The 23,296-nt window shown below is 32.2% G+C and overlaps 1 protein-coding gene and 1 non-coding gene across 5 annotated transcripts; one reads left to right on the forward strand and one right to left on the reverse strand.

Annotated features, from left to right (window-relative positions):
• Positions 1–1,987: 1,987 nt before the first annotated feature.
• On the forward strand, positions 1,988–2,095 carry LOC112761812 (small nucleolar RNA R71). Its single transcript, XR_003182188.1, has one exon. It is a non-coding gene; the product is annotated as a small nucleolar RNA R71 (small nucleolar RNA).
• A 12,003-nt stretch (positions 2,096–14,098) lies between these two features.
• Positions 14,099–18,880, reverse strand: LOC112754606 (1-aminocyclopropane-1-carboxylate oxidase homolog 1). Of its 4 annotated transcripts, none has more exons than XM_025802304.3 (3): positions 18,231–18,880; positions 17,060–17,381; positions 14,099–15,526 (listed from the first exon to the last, which is right to left on the reverse strand). In XM_025802304.3, exons 1-3 carry the CDS (start codon positions 18,746–18,748, stop codon positions 15,476–15,478), a joined length of 891 nt encoding a protein of 296 aa, XP_025658089.1. In that variant the 5' UTR covers positions 18,749–18,880; the 3' UTR covers positions 14,099–15,475. The 4 variants fall into 4 exon arrangements, with proteins under 4 accessions (XP_025658089.1, XP_025658088.1, XP_025658087.1 ...); XM_025802303.3 differs by having other exon boundaries at positions 14,099–15,538; XM_025802302.3 differs by having other exon boundaries at positions 14,099–15,564; positions 18,231–18,879.
• Positions 18,881–23,296: the final 4,416 nt, after the last annotated feature.

The raw sequence follows: 23,296 nt of genomic DNA on the forward strand, positions 1-23,296 counted from the left end.
AGATGCTGCCCATTTTGGGCGTTCAGTGCCCAGATACTGCCCATTTTGGGCGTTCAGCGCCAGAACCATGCTTTGTTCTGGCGTTGAACGCCAGGCAGGTGCTTCCTCCAGGGTGTGATTTTTCTTCTGCTGTTTTTGATTCCGTTTTCAATTTTTATATTTATTTTGTGACTCCACATGATCATGAACCTATAAAGACATATAACTAAGAAAAATATAATTAGATAGATAAAAATTGGGTTGCCTCCCAACAAGCGCTTCTTTAATGTCAATAGCTTGACAGTGGGCTCTCATGGAGCCTCACAGATGTTTAGAGCATTCTTGAGACTCCCCCAACACCAAACTTAGAGTTTGGATATGGGAGTTCAACACCAAACTTAGAGTTTGGTTGTGGCCTCCCAACACCAAACTTAGAGTCTGACTGTGGGGGCTTTGGTTGACTCTGCTTTGAGAGAAGCTTTTTCTGCTTCCTCTCCATGGATGCAGAGAGAGATCCTTGAGTTGTAAACACAAGGTTGTCCTTATTTAATTGAAGGATCAATTCTCCTCTGTCCACATCAATCACAGCTCTTACTGTGGCTAGGAAAGGTCTTCCTAGGATGATGGATTCATCCTCTTCCTTTCCATTATCCAGGACTATGAAATCAGCAGGGATGTAAAGGCCTTCAACCTTTACTAACACGTCCTCTACTTGTCCATAAGCCTGTTTTCTTGAATTATCTGCCATCTCTAATGAGATTTTAACAGCTTGCACCCCATAGATTCCCAGTTTCTCTATTACAAAAAGGGGCATGAGGTTTATTCCTGAACCAAGGTCACACAGAGCCTTAAAGATCATGGTGCCTTTGGTACAAGGTATTATGAACTTTCCAGGATCCTGTCTCTTCGGAGGCAATGTCAGTTGATCCAGATCACTTAGTTCATTGGTGAACAAGGGACGTTCATCTTCCCAAGTTTCAATACCAAATAATTTAGCATTCAGCTTCATGATTGCACCAAGAAACTTGGCAGATTGCTCTTCAGTGACATCCTCATTCTCTTCAGAAGAGGAATACTCATCATAGTTCATGAATGGCATAAGGAGGTTCAATGGAATCTCTATGGTCTCTAGATGAGTCTTAGATTCCTTTGGTTCCTCAGAGGAAAACTCCTTATTGATCACTGGACGTCCCAGGAGGTCTTCCCCCTTGGGATTCACGTCCTCTCCTTCCCTTACAGGTTCGGCCATGGTGCTTATGTCAATGGCCTTGCACTCTCCTTTTGGATTCTCTTCTGTATTGCTTGGGAGAGTACTAGGAGGGATTTCAGTGATCCTTTTACTCAGCTGGCCCACTTGTGCTTCCAAATTTCTAATGGAAGACCTTGTTTCATTCATGAAACTTACAGTGGCCTTGGATAGATCAGAAACTAAGTTTGCTAAATTAGAAGTATTTTGTTCAGAGTTCTCTGTCTGTTGCTGAGTGGATGATGGAAAAGGTTTATTATTGTTAAACCTGTTTCTTCCACCATTATTAAAGCCTTGTTGAGGCCTTTGATCCTTCCATGAGAGATTTGGATGATTTATCCATGATGGATTATAGGTGTTTCCATAAGGTTCACCTAAGTAATTTACCTCTGCTATTGCAGGGTTCTCAGGATCATAAGCATCTTCTTCAGAAGATGCCTCTTGAGTACTGTTGGATGCAGCTTGCATTCCATTCAGACTCTGAGAAATCATATTGACTTGCTGAGTCAATATTTTATTCTGAGCCAATATGGCATTCAGAGTATCAATTTCAAGAACTCCCTTCTTCATAGGCGTCCCATTATTCACAAGATTCCTCTCAGAAGTGTACATGAACTGGTTATTAGCAACCATGTCAATGAGTTCTTGAGCTTCTACAGGCATTTTCTTTAGGTTAATGGATCCCCCTGCAGAAGTATCCAATGACATCTTAGCTAATTCAGACAGACCATCATAGAATATATCTAGGATGGTCCATTCTGAAAGCATGTCAGAGGGACACTTTTTGGTCAGTCCTTTGTATCTCTCCCAAGGTTCATAGAGGGATTCACCTTCTTTCTGTCTGAAGGTTTGAACATCCACTCTAAGCTTACTCAGCTTTTGAGGAGGAAAGAACTTGTCTAAGAAAGCCTTGACCAGCTTATCCCAAGAGTTCAGGCTGTCTTTAGGTTGAGAGTCCAACCATATTCTAGCTTTGTCTCTTACAGCAAAGGGGAAAAGCATGAGCCTATAGACTTCAGGATTTACTCCATTAGTCTTTACAGTATCACATATCTGCAAGAATTCAGTTAAGAACTGAAAAGGATCTTCAGCTGGAAGTCCATGAAACTTGCAGTTTTGTTGCATCAGAGAAACTAGCTGAGGTTTCAGCTCAAAATTGTTTACTCCAATGGCAGAAATGGAGATGCTTCTTCCATATAAATTGGAATTAGGTGCAGTAAAGTCACCAAGCATTCTCCTTGCATTATTGTTGTTGGGTTCGGCTGCCAGCTCCTTTACTTGTTCGAAATTTTCAATAAGGTTGTCTCTGGATTGTTGTAATTTAGCTTCTCTTAGTTTTCTCTTCAGAGTCCTTTCAGGTTCTGGATCAGCTTCAACAAGAATGCCTTTTTCTCTGTCCCTGCTCATAAGAAAGAGAAAAGAAAAAGAAAAGAAGAGGAATCCTCTATGTCACAGTAAAGAGGTTCCTTATTGTTAGTAGAAGAAGAAAAGGAATAGGGGTGAAGAAGAATGAAGAATCCAAACACAAAGGTGATGATAGGAGCAGAGATGTGAGATGAAAAGAAGTGTTAGTAGATGAATAAATAAATAGAATAAGATGAGAGAGGGAGGGGATTTTCGAAAATAATTTTTGAAAAAGAGTTAGTGATTTTCGAAAATAGTTTTTGAAAAAGGTTAGTAGTTTTTCGAAAATTCAAATAAAAAATAAAATAATTAGTTAATTAAAAAGAAATTTTTGAAAAAGAGGGAGATATTTTCGAAAATTAGAGAGGGAGAGTTAGTTAGGTATTTTTGAAAAAGATAAGAAACAAACAAAAAGTTAGTTAGTTAGTTGAAACAAATTTTGAAAATCAATTTTTGAAAAGATGAGAAGATAAGAAGTTAGAAAAGATATTTTAAAATCATATTTTGAAAAAGACAAGATAAGAAGATATTTTTGAAAAGATATGATTGAAATTAGTTTTTGAAAAAGATTTGATTTTTAAAATCACAATTAATGACTTGATTCACAAGAAATCACAAGATATGATTCTAGAACTCAAAGTTTGAATCTTTCTTAACAAGCAAGTAACAAACTTGAAATTTTTGAATCAAAACATTAATTGTTATTGTTATTTTCGAAAATTTAATATAAAAATAAGAAAAGGATTTTTGAAAAATATTTTTAAAATTTTCGAAAATAACTAAGAAAAATGAAAAAGATTTGATTTTTGAAAAAGATTTTGAAAAAGATGAGATTTTTAAATTGAAAATTTGATTTGACTCATAAAAACAACTAGATTTTAAAATTTTTTGAAAAAGTCAAATCTAATTTTCGAAATTTTAAGAGAAAAAAAGGGAAAGATATTTTTTTGATTTTTTTTGAATTTTTATGATGAGAGAGAAAAACATGAAAAAGACTCAATGCATGAAAATTTTTAGATCAAAACAATGAATGCATGCAAGAATGCTATGAATGTCAGGATGAACACCAAGAACACTGAATAACATGATGAACATCAAGAACATATTTTTTGAAAAATTTTTAATGCAAAGAAAACATGCAAGACACCAAACTTAGAATTCTTTAATGCTTAGACACTAAGAATTCAAGAATGCATATGAAAAATAAGAAAAGACACAAAACATGCAAATGCAAAGATCAAATAAGGAGACTTACCAAGAACAACTTGAAGATCATGAAGAACACTATGAATGCATGAAATTTTCGAAAAATGCAAGATGCACATGCAATTGACACCAAACTTATAACATGACACATGACTCAAACAAGAAACACAAAGATATTTTTGATTTTTATGATTTTATGAATTTTTTTTTTGTATTTTCTTTTAATTTTTTTTTCGAAAATCATTTTGAAAAAGAAAAATAAGGATTCCAAAAATTTTTAATATGAATTCCAGGAATCTTATACTCTAAAGCTCCAATCAAAGGGTCAGGCATGGCTTAATAGCCAGCCAAGCTTTAGTATGTGATTCAGACATGACACGCCTAACATGCCCTACAGTCGTGGCTTCAACATGCTTCATGAAACATTAGAATTCATTCTTAAAAATTCTGAAGAAAAATATATTTTTGAAAACATTTTTATTTTAAATTTTTTTTTTTTTGAAAACAAAGGAGAAGTTTTTGAAAGATTTTTAAAAAATTTTTTGAAAATAAAATAAAAAGAAAATTACCTAATCTGAGCAACAAGATGAACCGTCAGTTGTCCAAACTTGAACAATCCCCGGCAACAGCGCCAAAAACTTGGTGCGCAGAAATTGTGATTACACTTTGATTATGTAAAATTCATTGCTCTTTCTTTCCCTGGCAATGGCACCAAAAACGCGATGCCAATACCATGGTTCACAACTTCGCACAACTAACCAGCAAGTGCACTGGGTCGTCCAAGTAATACCTTACGTGAGTAAGGGTCGAATCCCACGGAGATTGTTGGTATGAAGCAAGCTATGGTCACCTTGTAAATCTCAGTCAGGCGGATATAAAATAGTAATAGGGTTTTCGAAATTAATTAATAAAATAAGGATAGAAATACTTATGTAACTCATTGGTGAGAATTTCAGATAAGCGCATGGAGATGCATTCGTTCCTCTGAACCTCTGCTTTCCTGCTGTCTTCATCCAATCAATCTTACTCTTTTCTATGGCTGGCTTTATGTAAGGATGTCACCGGTGCCAATGGCTACTTTCGATCTCTCTCGGAAAAATGATCCAAATGCTCTGTCACAGCACGGCTAATCGTCTGGAGGCATCACCCTTGTCGTTGGTTGCATCCTATTCCTCTCTGTGAAAATGGTCCGATGCGCTGTCACTGCATGGCTAATCATCTTGGAGGTTCTCGATCATACTAGAATAAGATTTACTATCCTTTTGCGTCTGTCACTATGCCCAGCACTCGCGAGTTTGGAGTTCGTCACAATCATTCAATCCCAGAGTCCTACTCGAAATACTACAGACAAGGTTTAGACTTTCCGGACCCTCATGAATGCCGCCATCAATCTAGCTTATGCCACGAAGATTCTGATTAAGAGATCTAAGAGATACTCATTCAATCTAATGTAGAACAGAAGTGGTTGTCAGGCACGCGTTCATAGGGAATGATGATGATTGTCACGTTTATCACATTCAGGTTGAAGTGCGAATGAATATCTTAGAAGCGGAATAATTCGAATTGAATAGAAAACAGTAGTACTTTGCATTAATCTTTGAGAAACAGCAGAGCTCCACACCTTAATCTATGGAGTGTAGAAACTCTACCGTTGAAAATACATAAGTGAAAGGTCCAGGCATGGCCGAATGGCCAGCCCCTCTGATCTAAGAACCAGGCATCCAAAGATGTTCAAAGATCTTCAAAGATGTTCAAAGATCTTCAAAGATGTCTAATACAATAGTAAAAAGTCCTATTTATAATAAACTAGCTACTAGGGTTTACAGAAGTGAGTAATTGATGTATAAATCCACTTCTGGGGCCCACTTGGTGTGTGCTTGGGCTGAGCTTAAAGTTTACACGTGGATAGGTCCTTCTTGGAGTTGAACGCCAGCTTTTGTGCCAGTTTGGGCGTTGAACTCCACTTTGCAACTTGTTTCTGGCGCTGGACGCCAGAATTGGGCAGAGAGCTGGCGTTGAATGCCAGTTTGCGTCATCTAAACTTGAGCAAAGTATGAACTATTATATATTGCGGGAAAGCCCTGGATGTCTACTTTCCAACGCAATTGGAAACGCGTCATTTCAAGTTCTGTAGCTCCAGAAAATCCACTTTGAGTGCAAGGAGGTCAGAATCCAACAGCATCAGCAGTCCTTCTTCAACCTTTGAATCTGATTTTTGCTCAAGTCCCTCAATTTCAGCCAGAAAATACCTGAAATCATAGAAAAACACACAAACTCATAGTAAAGTTCAGAAATGTGAATTTAACATAAAAACTAATGAAAACATCCCTAAAAGTAACTAGATCCTACTAAAAATATACTAAAAATAATGTCAAAAAGCGTATAAATTATCCGCTCATCATTCACCTTCTAAGAATACCAAGTGATGAGAATCGCCTTCGAGCTTGTAACCCTTCTTGAATTTCATGATTTGGCCAACATGTAATTTCCATCCTTTTCCTCGATTAGGCAATTTCTTGATGGATGTTGTGCATTTATCTTATTGCATTGTGCTTATTGACCATATGCGTCCATATGTTGTGGCTTGAATGCTTTCATGCTTCCCTAATGCTTGTTTTACCTTACAAGCTTACTTAAAGCATCTCAAGCACACTAGAATCAGTAAAGTGCATGCTTCTTTTGTGACATCGCTTTTTATGCTAATGTGTGTTCTAAACCATGCAATTTAGAATTACACACTTATTTGTCATTAATGTCACACTAATTCACTCACTCAATTCTAGTGATTAGTACCTTATTCCCAACATTGTATGCTTCCTTATTTTTGTGTTCTCTCATCTTATGGTGTTATACTTTTGTTTTTCATGAATGATATACCGCAAGCAAAAATGAAAGCGGAAGAAAGAACACGCAGCACCGGTTGATCTATCAGCTGAAGGTAGCAATTCGGAAAGTCACCATACCCCCTTGCTCATCTTTGAGTGCACCAAAGACGGTGCAAACTTTTAAGTGTGGGGAGGTCGTCCGACCGATCGGCGATTTTGGGTGACAAATTTCTAATTCCAACACTTTTGCATTTCATTTTAGGTTTTTAGGATTTTTGTTGCATTTTCTTAAATTTTGCATATATATACACAATAAGCTTAGTCAAAATAATTAAATTCTTCAAGGATTTCTATCTATAGGGCACCAATTGATTTGAGTAAAAACTTTTCATAGAACTTGCTTGAATTATATATATTGTGGAACATGGTTTTGAGCTAAGAACACAAGCTTGTGAGATTTGAGCCTAATGGTGTGGATATAATTTATAACCACTTATTTTCCTTCTTGCATGCATTATTCTCTTTCTATGATTGTAATCTATGATTTGTTTGATTCTTTATCTCCATTATTTTGTGTATTCATGCATTTATATGATTGAGGCCATCATTTCATTTAACTCACTTACCCAAATAGCCTTACCTTTTATCTTCCATTGTTAGCCAATTTGAGCCTACGATTAACCCACTTATTCTCAATTTTAGCACATTACAAGCCTTAAAGCAAAAAATAATAAATGTCCTTAATTTATATCTTTGATTGGCTTAGGCTAGTGTGTGTATGTATCATTCAAGTGTGAGAAACTTGGGACATTGGGTGAATAAAATGGTAGTTTTATTGTAAATATTGGAAATTGGGTACATGCTCATGTATTGATTAAATATATAGACCTATGCATTGATGCTCTTGTATATAGTTTGAAAGAAAGAAAAAAGGAAAAGAAACAAAAAGAAAAAGAAAAGAAAAAAAAAGCAAAATAATAACGAAAAGGAAAAAAATAGAAAAAGAAAGAAAAAGAAGAAAAGAAAGAAATAAAAAGGGGACAAAATGCCCCAAAGTGAAGCTCAATAAAGATCAATGCGTAAGTGTTGTGAAATGAAAAGAAATACATGAATATGTGAAAAAGTGAGAAAAATGGGTAGTTAGGTTAGTTTTGAATTGTAGAGGATGTCATAAGCTAGGTGGAAAGTCTAAGCTTATCAAAGATTCAAATTTCAAGCTCAGTTAACCATATATGCATCCTACCTTGACCTAGCCCCATTATAACCAATGAAAAGACCTCATGATACTTGTATGCATACATGGAATAAATGTTGATTGTTAGAAGAAAAACAAATCTTAGAAAGCATGATTATGAGAGAATTGAGAGAATCAACCCTAAACACTTGAGCGAATAGAGTGCAAACACATCCGGTGAGGATTTGATGCTCAATTATATGTTTTCACCAATGATCATCTTTTCATGCAAGTTTGTAAAAATATTTAATAACTCAATTCAATTGTGGATTAGACTTGCTAGTCCTAGGCCCTTGTGCATATGTGCTTCTTGAGGATTGATTTATTTTGACAAAGCAATTGCATTCATGTAGATAGTTGCATATAGGTAGATTGAATTTAGTTTAATTTCATTGAATAAATGCCAGACCTTTGTTCCTTCTTGGTTTAAGCATGAGGACATGCTTGGTTTAAGTGTGGGGAGGTTGATAAACCCCATTTGTAGGGTTTATCTTGTGCTTCATTTAGGGGATTTTATCACCTCTTACCCACATTTATTCAATGAAATAGCATGGTTTCATGATTGTTTCCCAATTTGTACTTAAGTGTGAAAACATGCTTTCTAAATCCTTAATTAGCTAAATTTGATTCACCTTTGATTCCACTAGATGCCTTGATTTGTTTGTTAAGTGATTTCAGGTTGAAAAGGCTAGGAATGGATCAAAGGAGTGAAGATGAAAGCATAAAAAGTGGAGAAATCATGAAAAAACCAAAGAATTGGAAATGTGCATCCACGCGCACGCGCACTGTACGCGCACGCGTGGATTGCGAAAACCTCAAGGGGCGCGCACGCACACTGTACGCGTACGCGCCGATGGGCACACGTGATTTTTTAAATGGAAAACGTGCCCAGCGATTTCTGAGAGCTGTGGAGCCCAATTTAAACCAACTTTGGCGCCTAAAATGCATATAAGGACCAAAGATTGAAGGGGAAAAGGGGGACTCACTCATTTTCACTCATACACACATTAGGATTAGTTTAGAGTTAGTTTTAGAGAGAGAAGCTCTCACTTCTCTCTAGGATTAGAATTAGGAGTAGGTTAGATCTAGATTAGGAATTTTTAGATCTAGGTTTAATTCATGCTTTGATTTACTTTTCTTTTGTAATTTCTTCTTCTTCTACATCTCCTCTCTCTAGTTTAGCATTTAATTCTTGTAATTCTCTACTTTTATGTTGATGCACTTTGTTCTTCTATTTTCCTTTAATGCAATTTATGATTCATGTTCCTTTATTGTTCATTTGATTTGTTGTTGTTTAATTCCTTGCAATTGAGTAGTGTAGATTTACTTTCCTTGCAATTTTACTATGTTTTCTTTTTTTGCCTTCCAAGTGTTTGATAAAATTCTTGGTTAGATTTTAGAGTAGAATTTTATGCTCTTGGCTTGGGAAGGTAACTTAGGAACTCTTGAGTTACTAATGTCCAAATGATTGACGATTGGGAGCCATTAACGCTAGATTTCACTAATTGATTTGGTGGAGAAGGACTTATGGACTTGGGTTAACATAGCTCATTTGACTTTCCTTTATTCGTTAGAGGATGACTTAATGGGGTTGATTCTTGCCAATTCTCATGTTGTGGTTAGTGATTAGGATAGAGATCCTTGACCACCAAACCTTGCCAAGACCTTTCTAGTTGTTAGTTTATTTTCATTGTCATTTATCTTTCATGTCTCCTATTAAAAAAACCCCAAAATATACCTCATAACCAATAACAAGACACTTTATTGTAATTCCTAGGGAGAACGACCCGAGGTTCAATACTTCGGTTTATAGATTTTAGGGGTTTGTACTAGTGATAAACAAATTTTTGTATGAAAGGATTAGTGTTGGTTTAGAAACTATATTGCAACGAGATTTCATTTGTGAAATTCTAAACCGTCAAAATTCCAATCATCAATGTGTATCCAAAAAGATTAATTGATGTTAAATAATAAAAAAGATTATGTGAGAATCTGCCACAGAAGGGCAGTCAAATAGATGGTGGTGCAACCATCAAGATTTGCTTTCCAAGAAACCTTCGGCCTAGGGCCGTAGCCTATGACAACAAGGAGTGTTTACAAAGGTTTTGTTTCGAACTGAGGCCACAGCCCATGGTGACAGGGGGTGTTTATAGAAGTATGTCAGGCATACGTCGGCAAGAGAAAGCCACCCTGTATTGACACGGGGTGTGTACATGGGTATGCCAACTGGAAAGCCGTATTCGGATGTGATTACTGGATATTATCGGAAGCAGGTATGTAACCCACAAATCAGCTCATTACTTGCACTAGGAATAGGCATGCATCATAATTGTTTTCACATATTTTTCTGTGAACTTTGTTGTCTGTGATTGTATATGTGTTGTGCTTGATTTTCTATGTTCTTTAGTTATTATGCTTATTACATGTTTTGGTTGTTGTTGTTGACTGGTATAGTAATAACAAGAACTTAACTAACTACCCTGACCCTACTAAGGACTACTCAGTTCTTACCCCTTACCTTTCACTTCAGATGGAGACGGGAGTGATCTTCTTCGAACATGACCACCCATACAAATATGAAGACCCAGTACATCATCGTTTCTGCATAGTAGCCGCAGAGCCTCGAGTATGCATGTATGTGTTACGTGACCATCCATTTTAGCACCTGATTCGCACTCCTCTTTTTGATTCTGACGCCCCCTATGAGTTTCCTTTATCGTGGCTTTATCCGGACGCCCCACATCATCTCTTTCCTGACGTTCCTGCACACTATCATCCTCTACCTCCCGACGACCATGTCGTTCCTCCGCCTGCCCCCATTGAGCAGCATGTACCTGAGCATATACCTGAACATATACTCGAGCATATTCATGGGTGGTGGGATCTTTCTTTAGAGCTAATTTTATCACCTTCGTCTTGTGCACAGACCATAGAGCAGTCTAGATCTTCTGAGGAGGCATTAGATCAGATATCTGTGCTCGGACTTTCATTCTCGATGGACACAAGCAGACCCATGTTTTCGATCCACCCTGCATGCTTGGATATTAGTAGTGACAGCAATATCAGAGAGGTTCCGTAGATTATAGAGATTTCTGACTATGATGATGAGGACCCAGAGGAGGATATGGAGATGATATAGATCTCATCTTCTGATAGTGATGATTGACCACAGACAGTTATGATGAGCAGCATGTTTTGGACGGCATCTCCATCTTAGCATAGACTTTTATGTTTAGTCTCTCACTTTTGGTTAGATTCGTCGAGAGATTAAAGATTGTATAGCTCTGCTAGGCTAGTTCGGGTACTAGTTTAGGGGTTTCCTAAATGGACCAGGGCCCAGAGTGTCATACATGTATATATATAAGTAAACCTAAGCTGTATGAGACGGTATACTAAATGGTTTTTCTTTTGAATGACTTTTCTATATATAATGTATATTATTATATTTATTCTACTTGTTATGCATTTGCTTACATACATATTGTTGTTGGTATAGGCTCAATTCAGCGATATGCACTTTTTGTTATTTTTGAAAAAAAAAAGTACATCGCTTTATGCGCTAATTCAGTTACAGGCTTAATATTAAGTAATAGTTATTTAGGAAGCAAGTTAGTAACACTTGATTTTTAGTATGATCATGACGTGTTTAAAATTGGGTCGTTACATCATTACATTCAAAGGATACAACGTCATTGTTAGGTCTAAATTTTACATTCGAATAAACCAACAATTATATATTCAATAGTCATTCTGTGAGAAATTTAAGATAGAAAGGTGAGAAATGTGAAAGTTAGATGTGATAGATTTTTATAATGCTACAGTATTTGTAGGCAAGTTTTTTAAATGCTATTACTTCCATTTTCACAGGCACTGAACAAAAAAATGTTACATCACTTTCGGCTCCATATTCACAGGCATCAAATCCAAATATCGATTTAAAATCTTATGTCCATTTTAGCTAGCATGGAGCTCGAAAATGGGAGACACCTTTCTTCCTCATTTTTGCTAGCATGGAGCATGAAATGAGTGATAACTTTGTCTATTTTCATCAAGTTTGCGAGAACCGAACTGGTCAATAAACTAATAGAATAACTGGTTCAATAGTTCAATAGTTCATAGGTTCAACTGGAATTCAATTGTTTTAACTAAATAAAAGATAAATGATTAAAAATTTAATATACATTTTTAAATATTTAAATTCAATAAATTTTAAGCTGATAAAATTTAAAATTTTACAATTTTACTTAGTAAATTATCCATTAAAAATTCACAAACAACTTCAAATATCAACATTTATAACTAACGAAAATCAAATTACACATAAATGACAAAGAGTTAATGTTCCACTACTAACAATTATTCCAGTTTCATAAAAATTATATATATATATATATATATATATATATATATATATATATATATATATATAAAATAACAACAGCATAAACAATGCAGTGAAGCACTGCACTATAGCACTATCAACTCAAAATCAGAAAAATCAGGAACTAGAACCAATAACATAGAAAAAAAATCAATCTTACAATTTACAAGAAATCACTGGAAAAGTTAAATAAACAAACAAGGCCAAATTGCTAAGCAATCAAAATATTCAAAACTCAAAAGAGGTTAGGGAATCCAATTAACGAACTTGAAATAACAAAAACTTGGAAAATGAGCACAAAAGAGAATCACAGTTTGAATCCAATATCCATAAAATTAACTCAAAATACAATATCCATAAAATTAACTCAGAAGTCAGAATATATACAACAACAATCATAAAAATTAACAAGAAATAAAAAAACACAATTGAAGAAGTAGTAGAGTGCTTATAGAAGAAGAGAAGATGGGCGAGCAGCAGAGTTATTTGCGTGGAAGTGATGGCCGAGCGGTGGAACGGAGGTGATGGCGAAGAGAAGACAACCAAGTAGACACGTTCGCAACGGCGAGGAGAACATGGCTGAGTAGACGTTCGCACTCTCGAGCAGCAGAGACGTTCGGCGGCAACGTCAGCACCCTCGGGCTCAACAATGAGGATAGAGATGATGAGTTCAGGGTGGCCAACGACGACAAAGACAGGCCTGGGCTTGACGACGAGGATAGAGATGACGACGCCAACAGCAGTTTCGAACCGACCTTCTGGCAACGCGAGGAGGAGAGCAGACCTTTAATAGACGAGGATATCAACCACTGGTTGACACTGTTGGCTTCGATAGTGGTGGGAGTTGATGATGGCTACTTTGCTTTGCTGATTTGCTCTAATAAAATTAGGGTTGGTCAGTTTGGGACCTTGGGCATTTATGAGAGAATGAAAGGTAAAGGAGTGTTCTGGGTTAAAGGTTTTTTTTTTTTTTTTTTTTTTGCAGGGGATCTAAACGGTGTCATTTTAAGAAGGAGTAGCGAATTGAAAGTTCAAAAAGTCGAACCGATTCTGTCAATTTATCGGTTTGCCTAATTTTTTAACCGATTTTTTGTATGACTGTTTTTGGACATCAATTAAACTGGCCTAAAAGATTAGTTCTTAGTTATCCCAGTCAAATTGATCGATCCGATCCAATTTTTAGAATATTGATTTTCATAGACACCAAATGTAAAATATACCTTCCATTTTTGTTTCCTTGATTGTAGACAACTAAATGCACAAAACAATATATTTCATATCCGTATCTAGTTAGATAAATAAAAGATTTTTTTTATTTAAAAAAGGCTAACTATTTCGTTTTCGGGTGATTAAAATGTTGGATATTACCGGTACAAAATTTTATATTGTTTTTTCCGGTGAAATCCTTAATTGGTCTTTATCTATTTTTTTTATCAAAAAAGATAGTGTTTAAAAAAATTGACAAATTATTCCTTAGTATTTTAGAATATTAAATAAACTATTTACTAAAAAATAAATATACAAATTAATCGGTTATCTTTTAAAATTTTAGATAATTTAATTTATAAATGATACTATTTTCTTTTAAATAAAATTTTTAAAAAAATGTCAAGTAATAATTTTTCATTTTATCGGATTACTTTATCTAATATTTTTAAATATTAAAATCAATTTGTCAATTTTTTTAGAGTCAAATTGTTCTAATACAGAAAATGTTATAAACTAATGTGGGAATTGCCTTTTTTTCCTCTTGAAAATGTTGTACGAACACACTAAAAGACATATATAATTTTAGCGCTAGGTTCTTCCCAAGTGTTTCAAAATATATAATTTCGTAGAGGAGATTATATAATTTTTAAAGATTAATTATTATAGAATAACAATGTTGTGTATCTGTTTGATTTACGCAACAGCACACTTTCTATTGGTATAAGAGATAGAAGCAGACAATTCGCTCCCTATTCATTGAATTTAAAGAACATATATAGTTTAAGAGGAAATTTCACTCCCTTCTCATCCTTCTCATCCTGTGAGATGTTAAAATGATTTTTTTTATTTTATAAATGTATATTTTCTTGTCTTCTAATTTTTAAAAAACTTCTTCTTTAATTTATTTTAAACTTTTTGTATTAACTAATGTTAACTTTATCTATTTTTTAAAAAAAATAAATTATTTTTTAAAAAATACACATTAATAAAATTTTATTTTTTATCATTAAATTTTGCTTATCAAAATATCTTTTAATAAATTATTCTTTTATTGATTAAATTGTATTTTTAAAAAAAATTAATAATTATCTTATTTTTTTCTAAAATACCCTTCAATAAATTTTTAATTATTAAATTATAATTTTATCAAAATTTTTGTTTTTTTTATATTTTACTATTAATTTTTTGATATCTATATATATATTATTTTAACATTAAATAAAAAATTTTAGTAAGATTATTTTTCAATATCAATATATATTAATTGTTATACATATTAGCAGTGGTAAAATTTTTTTATTTAATGTTAAAATAATATATATTTATATCAAAAAATTAATAATAAAATATAAAAATAATTGTTAACAAAAATTTTGGTAAAATCATAATTTAATAATTAAAAAATTATTGAAGTGTAGGTATCTTAGAAAAAGATAATTTAATTATTAATTTTTTTAAAAGTATTTTGGTAAAAATACAATTTAATTAATAAAAAAATAATTTATTAAAAGATATTTTAGTAAGCAAAATTTAATGATAAAAAATAAAATTTTTGCTAATGAGTATTTTTTTAAAAAATAAATTATTTTTCTTAAAAAAACAGATAAAGTTAATATTAGTTAACACAAAATTTAAAATGGATTAAAGAGGGAATTTTTTAAAAGTTAGAAGGGAGGAGAATGTACATTTATAAAATAGAGGGAATGAGGGTGTCATTTTAACATCTCGTTGGGGAGGGGAGTAAAATTTTCTCATAGTTTAATTATGTTTTGGTTGGTTCAGTAGAACACAAGATGATTCAATTGTTTGTTGTTCATAATAATCACAACTTGAAGTGTGAGAGTGTTGAAGTTCCAATGCCCTTTGCATAAAAATGTGCTGTGTACTCTGCCAAAGTTGTGTCTCTATAAATAGGTGGATTTTCCTCAGAGAACAGTTCTTTTATTGGACCAAACACTTTTGATGTCTTATTTCCTGCTTCATCATCTGTCCTAAATAAGGTTGCAACTGATATTCTTGGTCCTATGTTCTTTGCTATGACTCTGTGTTGAACACTAATGAACTTGTCATTAGAAAGAAGCTGCACAATAAAATAAAATAAAATAAAACTGAAAATAGTATAGGGTCATTTTACTTGTTTCTGCTTATTTAGCAACTAGCAAGAAGTATTTTATGTTTTTGATTTTTCCTGGAGTTGTGGACAGGCCGAAAACCCATTGGAGTAATCATAGCTAACCAATTTCTGCTATGTCAATATAATTATCTTTTTGCCTTCTTTTATAGCTTTCAGTTGTTCTAGTTAAACTTTAGAAGAGATTATATTAGAGAATGAAATTCACATCATATTATTCAAGTCTTTAGCTTATTCCATAATAAGTTATCCATGAATAATTAAAAACTACTATTTACGTAGGCAATTTTTTTTCTTTCAAGATTTTAGTATAAATATTAATAAATTATTAAAGTTGCATAATTAAAAAATAATTTTAACAAAATTATTCTACTTAATTAAAAACCCGTAAGATATTAAAAAAATACAATGACTATTAAAATAGGCATAAAATCAAAACAATGTTGCTAAAAAACGTTATACATAAAAAAGGCAATATAATTATTTAAAATTACGGAAATGTTTGGTAACCAAAGAAAATCAACCAAAAATAATCATAATTTGCCTTATTTAGCATTCATTAATTGTTGCGACAATTAATTAATGCTAAATAAGACAAATTCTGGCTATTTTTTTTTTTGTCTACCTAATATTACCCAATTAATTAATTATCGTCCCCTCCGACTAGTGGGAACGGAAAACAATCCCTCCTCTTTATCTTACATTCTGAAAATTCTCCTCATTTTCATTCTCAACTCTATTTTCTCATGTTCACCCCATTCTCGTTCTTTGCAGGAAAATATAGTTTCATTGGGTATTAACGAGAATTATTCGGGACAAGGATCCTTCACTTTAAAATTTTTTATAGAGAATCTTTATCCTCATCTCCATTCCCACGGAATGAATTTAGCTTCAATTCCATCTATATCTTCCAAAATCCCCGCATATACCCTGTAACGAATAAGGTGGAGCTGTTATTACTAGACATTAGTTACTTGTTCATCTATACCCTTCCATACCCATGCTTATGAATCTCCATTGCCATCCTTACCTCCCACTGTGAGAACTCATCCTATGACAAGGCGGACTTTGCCCACAACAAAACATTAATTTGACATTGTTTGTACTTTAATTCGTTCTCCTCCTTCTTTTTATTCTTTCTTTTTTTCTACTTTAAACTTTCCATTTTTTTGCAAATTAAATTACCATTTGAAATATCAGTTTTCAACATAGAGACCAATAAAAATTGATCCTTAACATTTGGCTAGGCCATCAATTAAAATTGAGCATGGTTAGATTGAAACTTGGCAGCCAATGTTTATAGCAAGCAGAATTTAGCTACTATCGGATGTATAGGTCTTAAGCCAAAATTGGCATATGTCTAGTAGTGATCATAATTAATGGCTAACCCTCCAAGTTAAAGTTGCATGAAAATGTAGGTTCTATGAAATTATTATGAAAGTACCTGAAGAAGATCCCCAATGTTGACAACAAGTGCACCATGGATGGGAGGCACATCAATCCATTGATTTTGATGAAGAATTTGGAGGCCGCCAATTTGGTCTTGCAATAATATTGTGATTAAGTCATTGTCAGTGTGCTTGCTATTTCCCATCGTTAACTCTGGCTGAGGGCATACAGGGTAATAGTGACACAGAACAACGAAACCATCACCATACCCCATTTCTTGAAGGTGATTCCGGTTAAGTCCAAGTGCTTCTGATACTAACTCTAACAAAATAGAAGCAAGTGTCTTTACTTTCTTTGAGTATTCAATCACAATGTCCCTGCATTTATAACCCTATGTTGAGCATCATGGAAGATGGACAATTTCAAAGTAGTCTTTTGCCTTTAGAAAAATTTGGAAAGTAAAAAGAAAAGAGTAAATTTATGATGATGGAACTAAAACAAAACAACTTAAATATATTGGTTTTTTTTCTACAATAGACAAAGCCAGTTCATTAAATATATATATATATATATATATATATATATATATATATATATATATATATATATATATTGATTAAATTAAGAAGTCGTCATTAGATTTCACCATATTAATAGTAATACAAAAGTAAATTAATATTATAGTATTTTATTTTCGTCTTACAATAAAAATTTATTTTCCAATTTGAGACCTTCAGAAAAAGCACAAATTTACCTATTACTTTACCAATTCAGTATTATTATATAAATCAATAATTAACTATTGTACGAATTAAGCACAAGAAAAGAATTCAACCCGTAGCCATGCCACAATGACTTCACACTATCATATTAGTTAACAATATAGTGCTGTATCTAAATCTAATGAAGATCTTGAGCAATAAATGAGCAGAACAGGTAGATCCCTAATGCAATTATGCAAGTACATGACGACTAAGATTAACAGTTTCTGTATTCCCACACAAAAATTGTATTGCTGATATTAATTATTTCATAGAAACTAACCAAGAACATAGTACTAAAATGAAAGCAGTAAGAATTGAGATATTTACATAAAACCAAAAGAATAATTAAACAAATAAAACATGAAATTATAATATCTAAAGATTTGAATAGTCAAATCGAGTTTTTGATCGACTAACTAAAACTAGGTTAGTAAAACTATTATATATCATCATCACGCAAACCTGCAAACTTGAGGTAATTCTTCATCTTTAGGAGGATTAGGTGCCATGGAAATTCCAAGTGAGTCCCTCCAATTAACATAAGGTTCCTGAAACAGACTAAAATTGGAAACATAAAGAACCTTCTTGGAAAGATCCCGTGTGTAGTAGCGTTTTCTGACCTCAGGATCTTGCTCATGGAACATGCGAGTTCCATTAATCATGTCATCCAACACATGAACTGGGATGCCATGGTTTATGATCTGAAAGAACCCCCAATTCTCACAAGCATCCTTAACCTTCTCCACAACATCATCGCCAATAATACCACTATTGATATCTATTATGGGGATGCTGAACTTTGATTTTGGTTTACTGCTACTATTTGACTCATGTTCATTGCAATGGAATATAGGTGGAACTTTTGTAACCCGATTTTCTATTAGGCCTTGGACACCAAGTTTTGTATCATCAAATGCCTTCACTTCACTCATCCTATCATAACCTGAATGCGACTTTTCTATTGTGCTTGTTTCCTCCATGTTTAAGAGGCTTTATGAGGATTCAATATTAAAGATCATGGACATAAGATGAGGAAATTAAATGAAGGGGAGAAAAACAAAGTCAATGATACTTTGGTATTTATATATCGCATATTCCCATATTCAAGAGATTGAAAACGCCCCTTAAGGTTTACAAATAAAGTTGCGTAGACAATGTTGCATGTCCTCAAAAGAAAAATATAAAATTTGTTTGGTTGCAGGGACGAAGATAAGAATATAAAAGTTTAGTGTTTATAATTGAAGCAATTATTAATTTGTAATGCGACACGTATACCAAAATCGGCCCGACCACCAGTATAAAATATATATTAGAATATAAATATATATTTAAAATAAATTAAATCATATATATGTTAATATTACAAGTGTAAAGAGTGCATGAACTTAATTGCACATTAAAAAAACAAAAAAGAGTGAGAAATTTATAAAATGAGAGACACATTAACTTCACATCTTAAGTTTTTGAGTTTGATGTCAAATAATATTTTTGATTATTAATATTACTTTGCTATCTTAAGAAAAGATTCAGCAGCATAAACAATTAGGAAGCGAATATTTAGAGCAACTCCAATGCCACTTAGAGGAGCTCTTCTGAGTTCTGACACGTGAGGATCATTGTACCGTCGGAGTAAAGGGTTTAGAGAATCCCTTATCTTGGATCAATGAAAGGAGTCCTTCTGAGGAAGAAATTTTAACATAATATATACAGTAATTATTTAAATTATTCTCTAAAAATTTAAAAAGTAAATATTTTAGTCTTTACAAAAAATTAATACACAAAAATATTTTTAAGATTTTATTTTAATAGATAAATCAGTTTTTATTTTATTTTTCGAAAAAGTAATGACTCAAATCAATTCTTAAAGATTTTAAAAATAGACACTTTAGTTTCTAAATAAAATTAATATACAGATCAATCCTAATACTTTTTTTTTGTCTGACATAACACTTTCTATCTATTTTTCAGCGTGATTCACTAAATTAAATTAACTTTTAAAGTTAAGTTAACCTTATTTGATTTTTAATATGGTATATTTTAAAAAAAAATTATTAAACCATTCTCATTATATACATAATTCTAAATCCAACAAAAAAGATGTACTAATTACATAATAATATTGTACCATAATTGTTTTGCATGTTTTTAGACAAAAATAATGATAAATTTATTCATTAAATTTTTATGTATGTATTTATAATATAAAAAGAGTTTTTGTATAAATAAACATAAAAAAGTAAGTATATTGTCACTCATCAATAATAATAATAATAATAATAATAATAATAATAATAATAATAATATTGTTCAATAAAGTTATTAGAGATTATTTACAAAAAATTTAAAATTAAAATTATTTGATATTTTTGTATTTAATATAACATAGTTTAGTGTGATAGTTAAGAACTAAGTATTAAAGTTATTCTTCTATTTTTATTTAAATTTCAACTTTATCACTAAATTATCATTAAACTTAGTTCCTTCTAATAGAAAAAAAAAATATTTTAAGTTTTTATTTATTATTTATGGTGCAAAAATTGATGTGAAATTATTTTTTATATAACAAGTGATAATAAATAAAGACTGGAATAAATTTCATATTAGACATATATGCATTGTTTAATTCTTGAAGCCTTGAAGGTTCCTAAATAAGTAAGTTGAGAAGGAAAGTTGGGTTAAGAAATCACTTTTAATATTTAATAAAATAGATTGTTTAATACACTAAATTCAAGAAATTATTTTGTATTTTATCTCGTTCCGCAGTGATAGAACTGAACAGAAATAGAAGTTGCGGAGATTAAAAATAAAGAAAATAAATATTACAATATATTTTAATTCAGCCACAAAATACGACGTAATCTATATTTAGTCCCTACTATAATGATGCGAGAACTTTTACTATTATTAAGATGGATTATAATTACTAATTTAAAAAAAGAAGTCACTCACATAAAGATATTTAAAATGTATTTTTTTAAAGATGTTTTTTAATAATTAAAATTCAACTTATATAATTGATCAAATTGTGTTATTTTAATTAAAATTAGACCAAACAAATCCGTTTAATCAAACAATCAATAAACTAAATCTCGAATCGATCTAAATTAATATTTTTTATAAAAATAACTACAATATTTCTATTATAGAAAATGACTTTATTTATATATATATATATATAACACTTCTCTTCTCTCTATATCGTCTTAGGATTAAAATTTAGGATTTTCAAAATTAATATATATAATAAGAGTATTTTAGTTATTTTTTATAATAATAATAATATTATAATTATTTTTTATAAAAAATATTAATTTAGATCAGTTCAAGATTTAATTTACTAAATTTTCGGTTAAATTAATTTTTTTGGTTTAATTTTGACAAAAATAACACAATTTGATTAATTATATAGGTTAAATTTTAATTATTAAAAAATGTGTTTAAAAAAAGACGTTTTAACTATCTTTATGTGAGCCACTCCTTTTAAAGAATTCCAATTTTATAATACACCTAAGTTATTATAAGTTTAGTAATCTTTACTTCTTTAGACGCTAATTTAATCTAGGTAAGGGAATTAAATACACTCTAATTCGAACACATTTTTAAAATCAAACACTAAATCAGAATAATAAATTAATTTTTGTGTGCACTATTTTTTTTTATCTTTTGTAATAATAAGTTAGTAATAATAAAAAAGTATTAATTATATTTTTCATCAAAAGATAACTAATTAATTTTTTACTCAATAGTTGTGATCGTCGTAATTAGCTTCTTTGTTTGATTAATGTAAATATGTTTATGTACTTGAAAACTCATTTCAATCTATTTAATAGAGACTACCATTGTTTGGGACAAATTCATTTTATATAATACTAAGAACTTGATTCAGGATAATCAGTGACAAAATGATAATTAGAATTGATATATAATAATAATTTTATTTGTGAACATCTGATTTGTTTCAATTAGGACACCAAGAAAAAAATCTGTTCCAATTCAATTTTATCGGATTCAATATATTCAATTCGTTCCGGAGCAAAAAAGTTTGAACGTTACTACTGTTGTATTCGATCTATAAGGCTTTATTTGGTAGAGAAAAGAAATAAGAAGGAAAGAAATTGAGGTTAAATTTAATTTTTATTAGTGTGTTTGGATGAAAAGAAAATAAAATAAAAAATATTAAAAAATAATTAATTTATGTTGTTTGTTTGAAAAAAAAATAAAAAAATGAGTAAAATTATATAATGACAATTTTATTTTTTATATTACATAGGCATATTATTATGTATATGATTATGTAATATATTTAACAATTTTATTAAATAATAATAATAAAATTTAACTATATTTTTAATATAACAAGTTAGGAATATAAATTTTATAATAATAATAATAATAAAAATAAAATTAGGATGATCTATTTAGATATAAATTAGGGTGATTTCATTTATGGCTAAGGGGATCGGCTGCAACAGTTCGAACACGAGGTTGAACGACAATGGGAGGCAGAACGGGAGTTGTGAAAAGAAGTAAGACGATGAAAGGAGTTAGAAGACAAGCTACGCAAATTAGAAACTGATATTCAAAGGAGGAATAATCGGGTAGAGCGTGATGAAAGTCTCTTAGGAGGGCAATATCTGTTCACAGAAGAGAGCATGAAGGCTAAAGTTCCTAGGAACTTCAAATCGTCCGACATAGATCTCTATGACGGAACATCCGACCCGAGCCACCATCTCAGTAACTTCAGAAGCTGAATGTACATGGCCGAGGCCTCTGACGCCACTGTTGCAAAGTCTTCCCGACTACTTTAAGCAATACCACAATTAAATGGTTTGATAGCCTGCCCCCCAGGTTGGTCATTAGCTTTGACGACCTGGCAAGAAAATTTTAGGTCAGATTCTCCATCCCGAAAAACAAAACGAAGCACGCCCCTAACCTGCTAGGAGTAAAGCAATAGGTCGGAGAAACCCTTCGTGACTATATAGAAAGGTTCAACAAAGCTTGCTTGGAACTCAGAGTCTACCAACCAAAGCTATAATTATGGTCTGGTCAATGGCCTTAGAGAAAAATACAATATCCAAAAGATACCCGACTTCTCTAAACGAGATCCAATAAAGGGCAGAAAAATATATCAACATGGAGGAAAACTCCTGACTCAGGGAACCTCCTTTGTGATCTAACTTGCCTTGCTATCAAACTCAGGATAAAGAAAGGAAACTCAAGAAGAAAGAAGAGCAAAATGTAGAAAAACCTCGAAAGTAACACAACTACACCCCTCTAAGGGTTTTCCTAGTCGATGTTTACAGAGAGATACGTCACACAGAGAAGCTTCCACCACCTCGTCCGATTAAGCACAAGAAAGCTAGAAGTCGGACTGAATATTGTGAGTACCACAAGTTGTACGGGTATTCCACTAATGAATGCTACGACCTAAGGAATGTCATCAAAAAGTTGGCCAGAGATGGCCAACTTGATAGATACCTGACAGACAGGTCAGACGACCCGAGGAAGAGAAGAAGGGATGAAGAAGG

This window comes from Arachis hypogaea, chromosome 16 (genome assembly GCF_003086295.3).
Source record: "Arachis hypogaea cultivar Tifrunner chromosome 16, arahy.Tifrunner.gnm2.J5K5, whole genome shotgun sequence".
Lineage (NCBI taxonomy): Eukaryota > Viridiplantae > Streptophyta > Magnoliopsida > Fabales > Fabaceae > Arachis > Arachis hypogaea.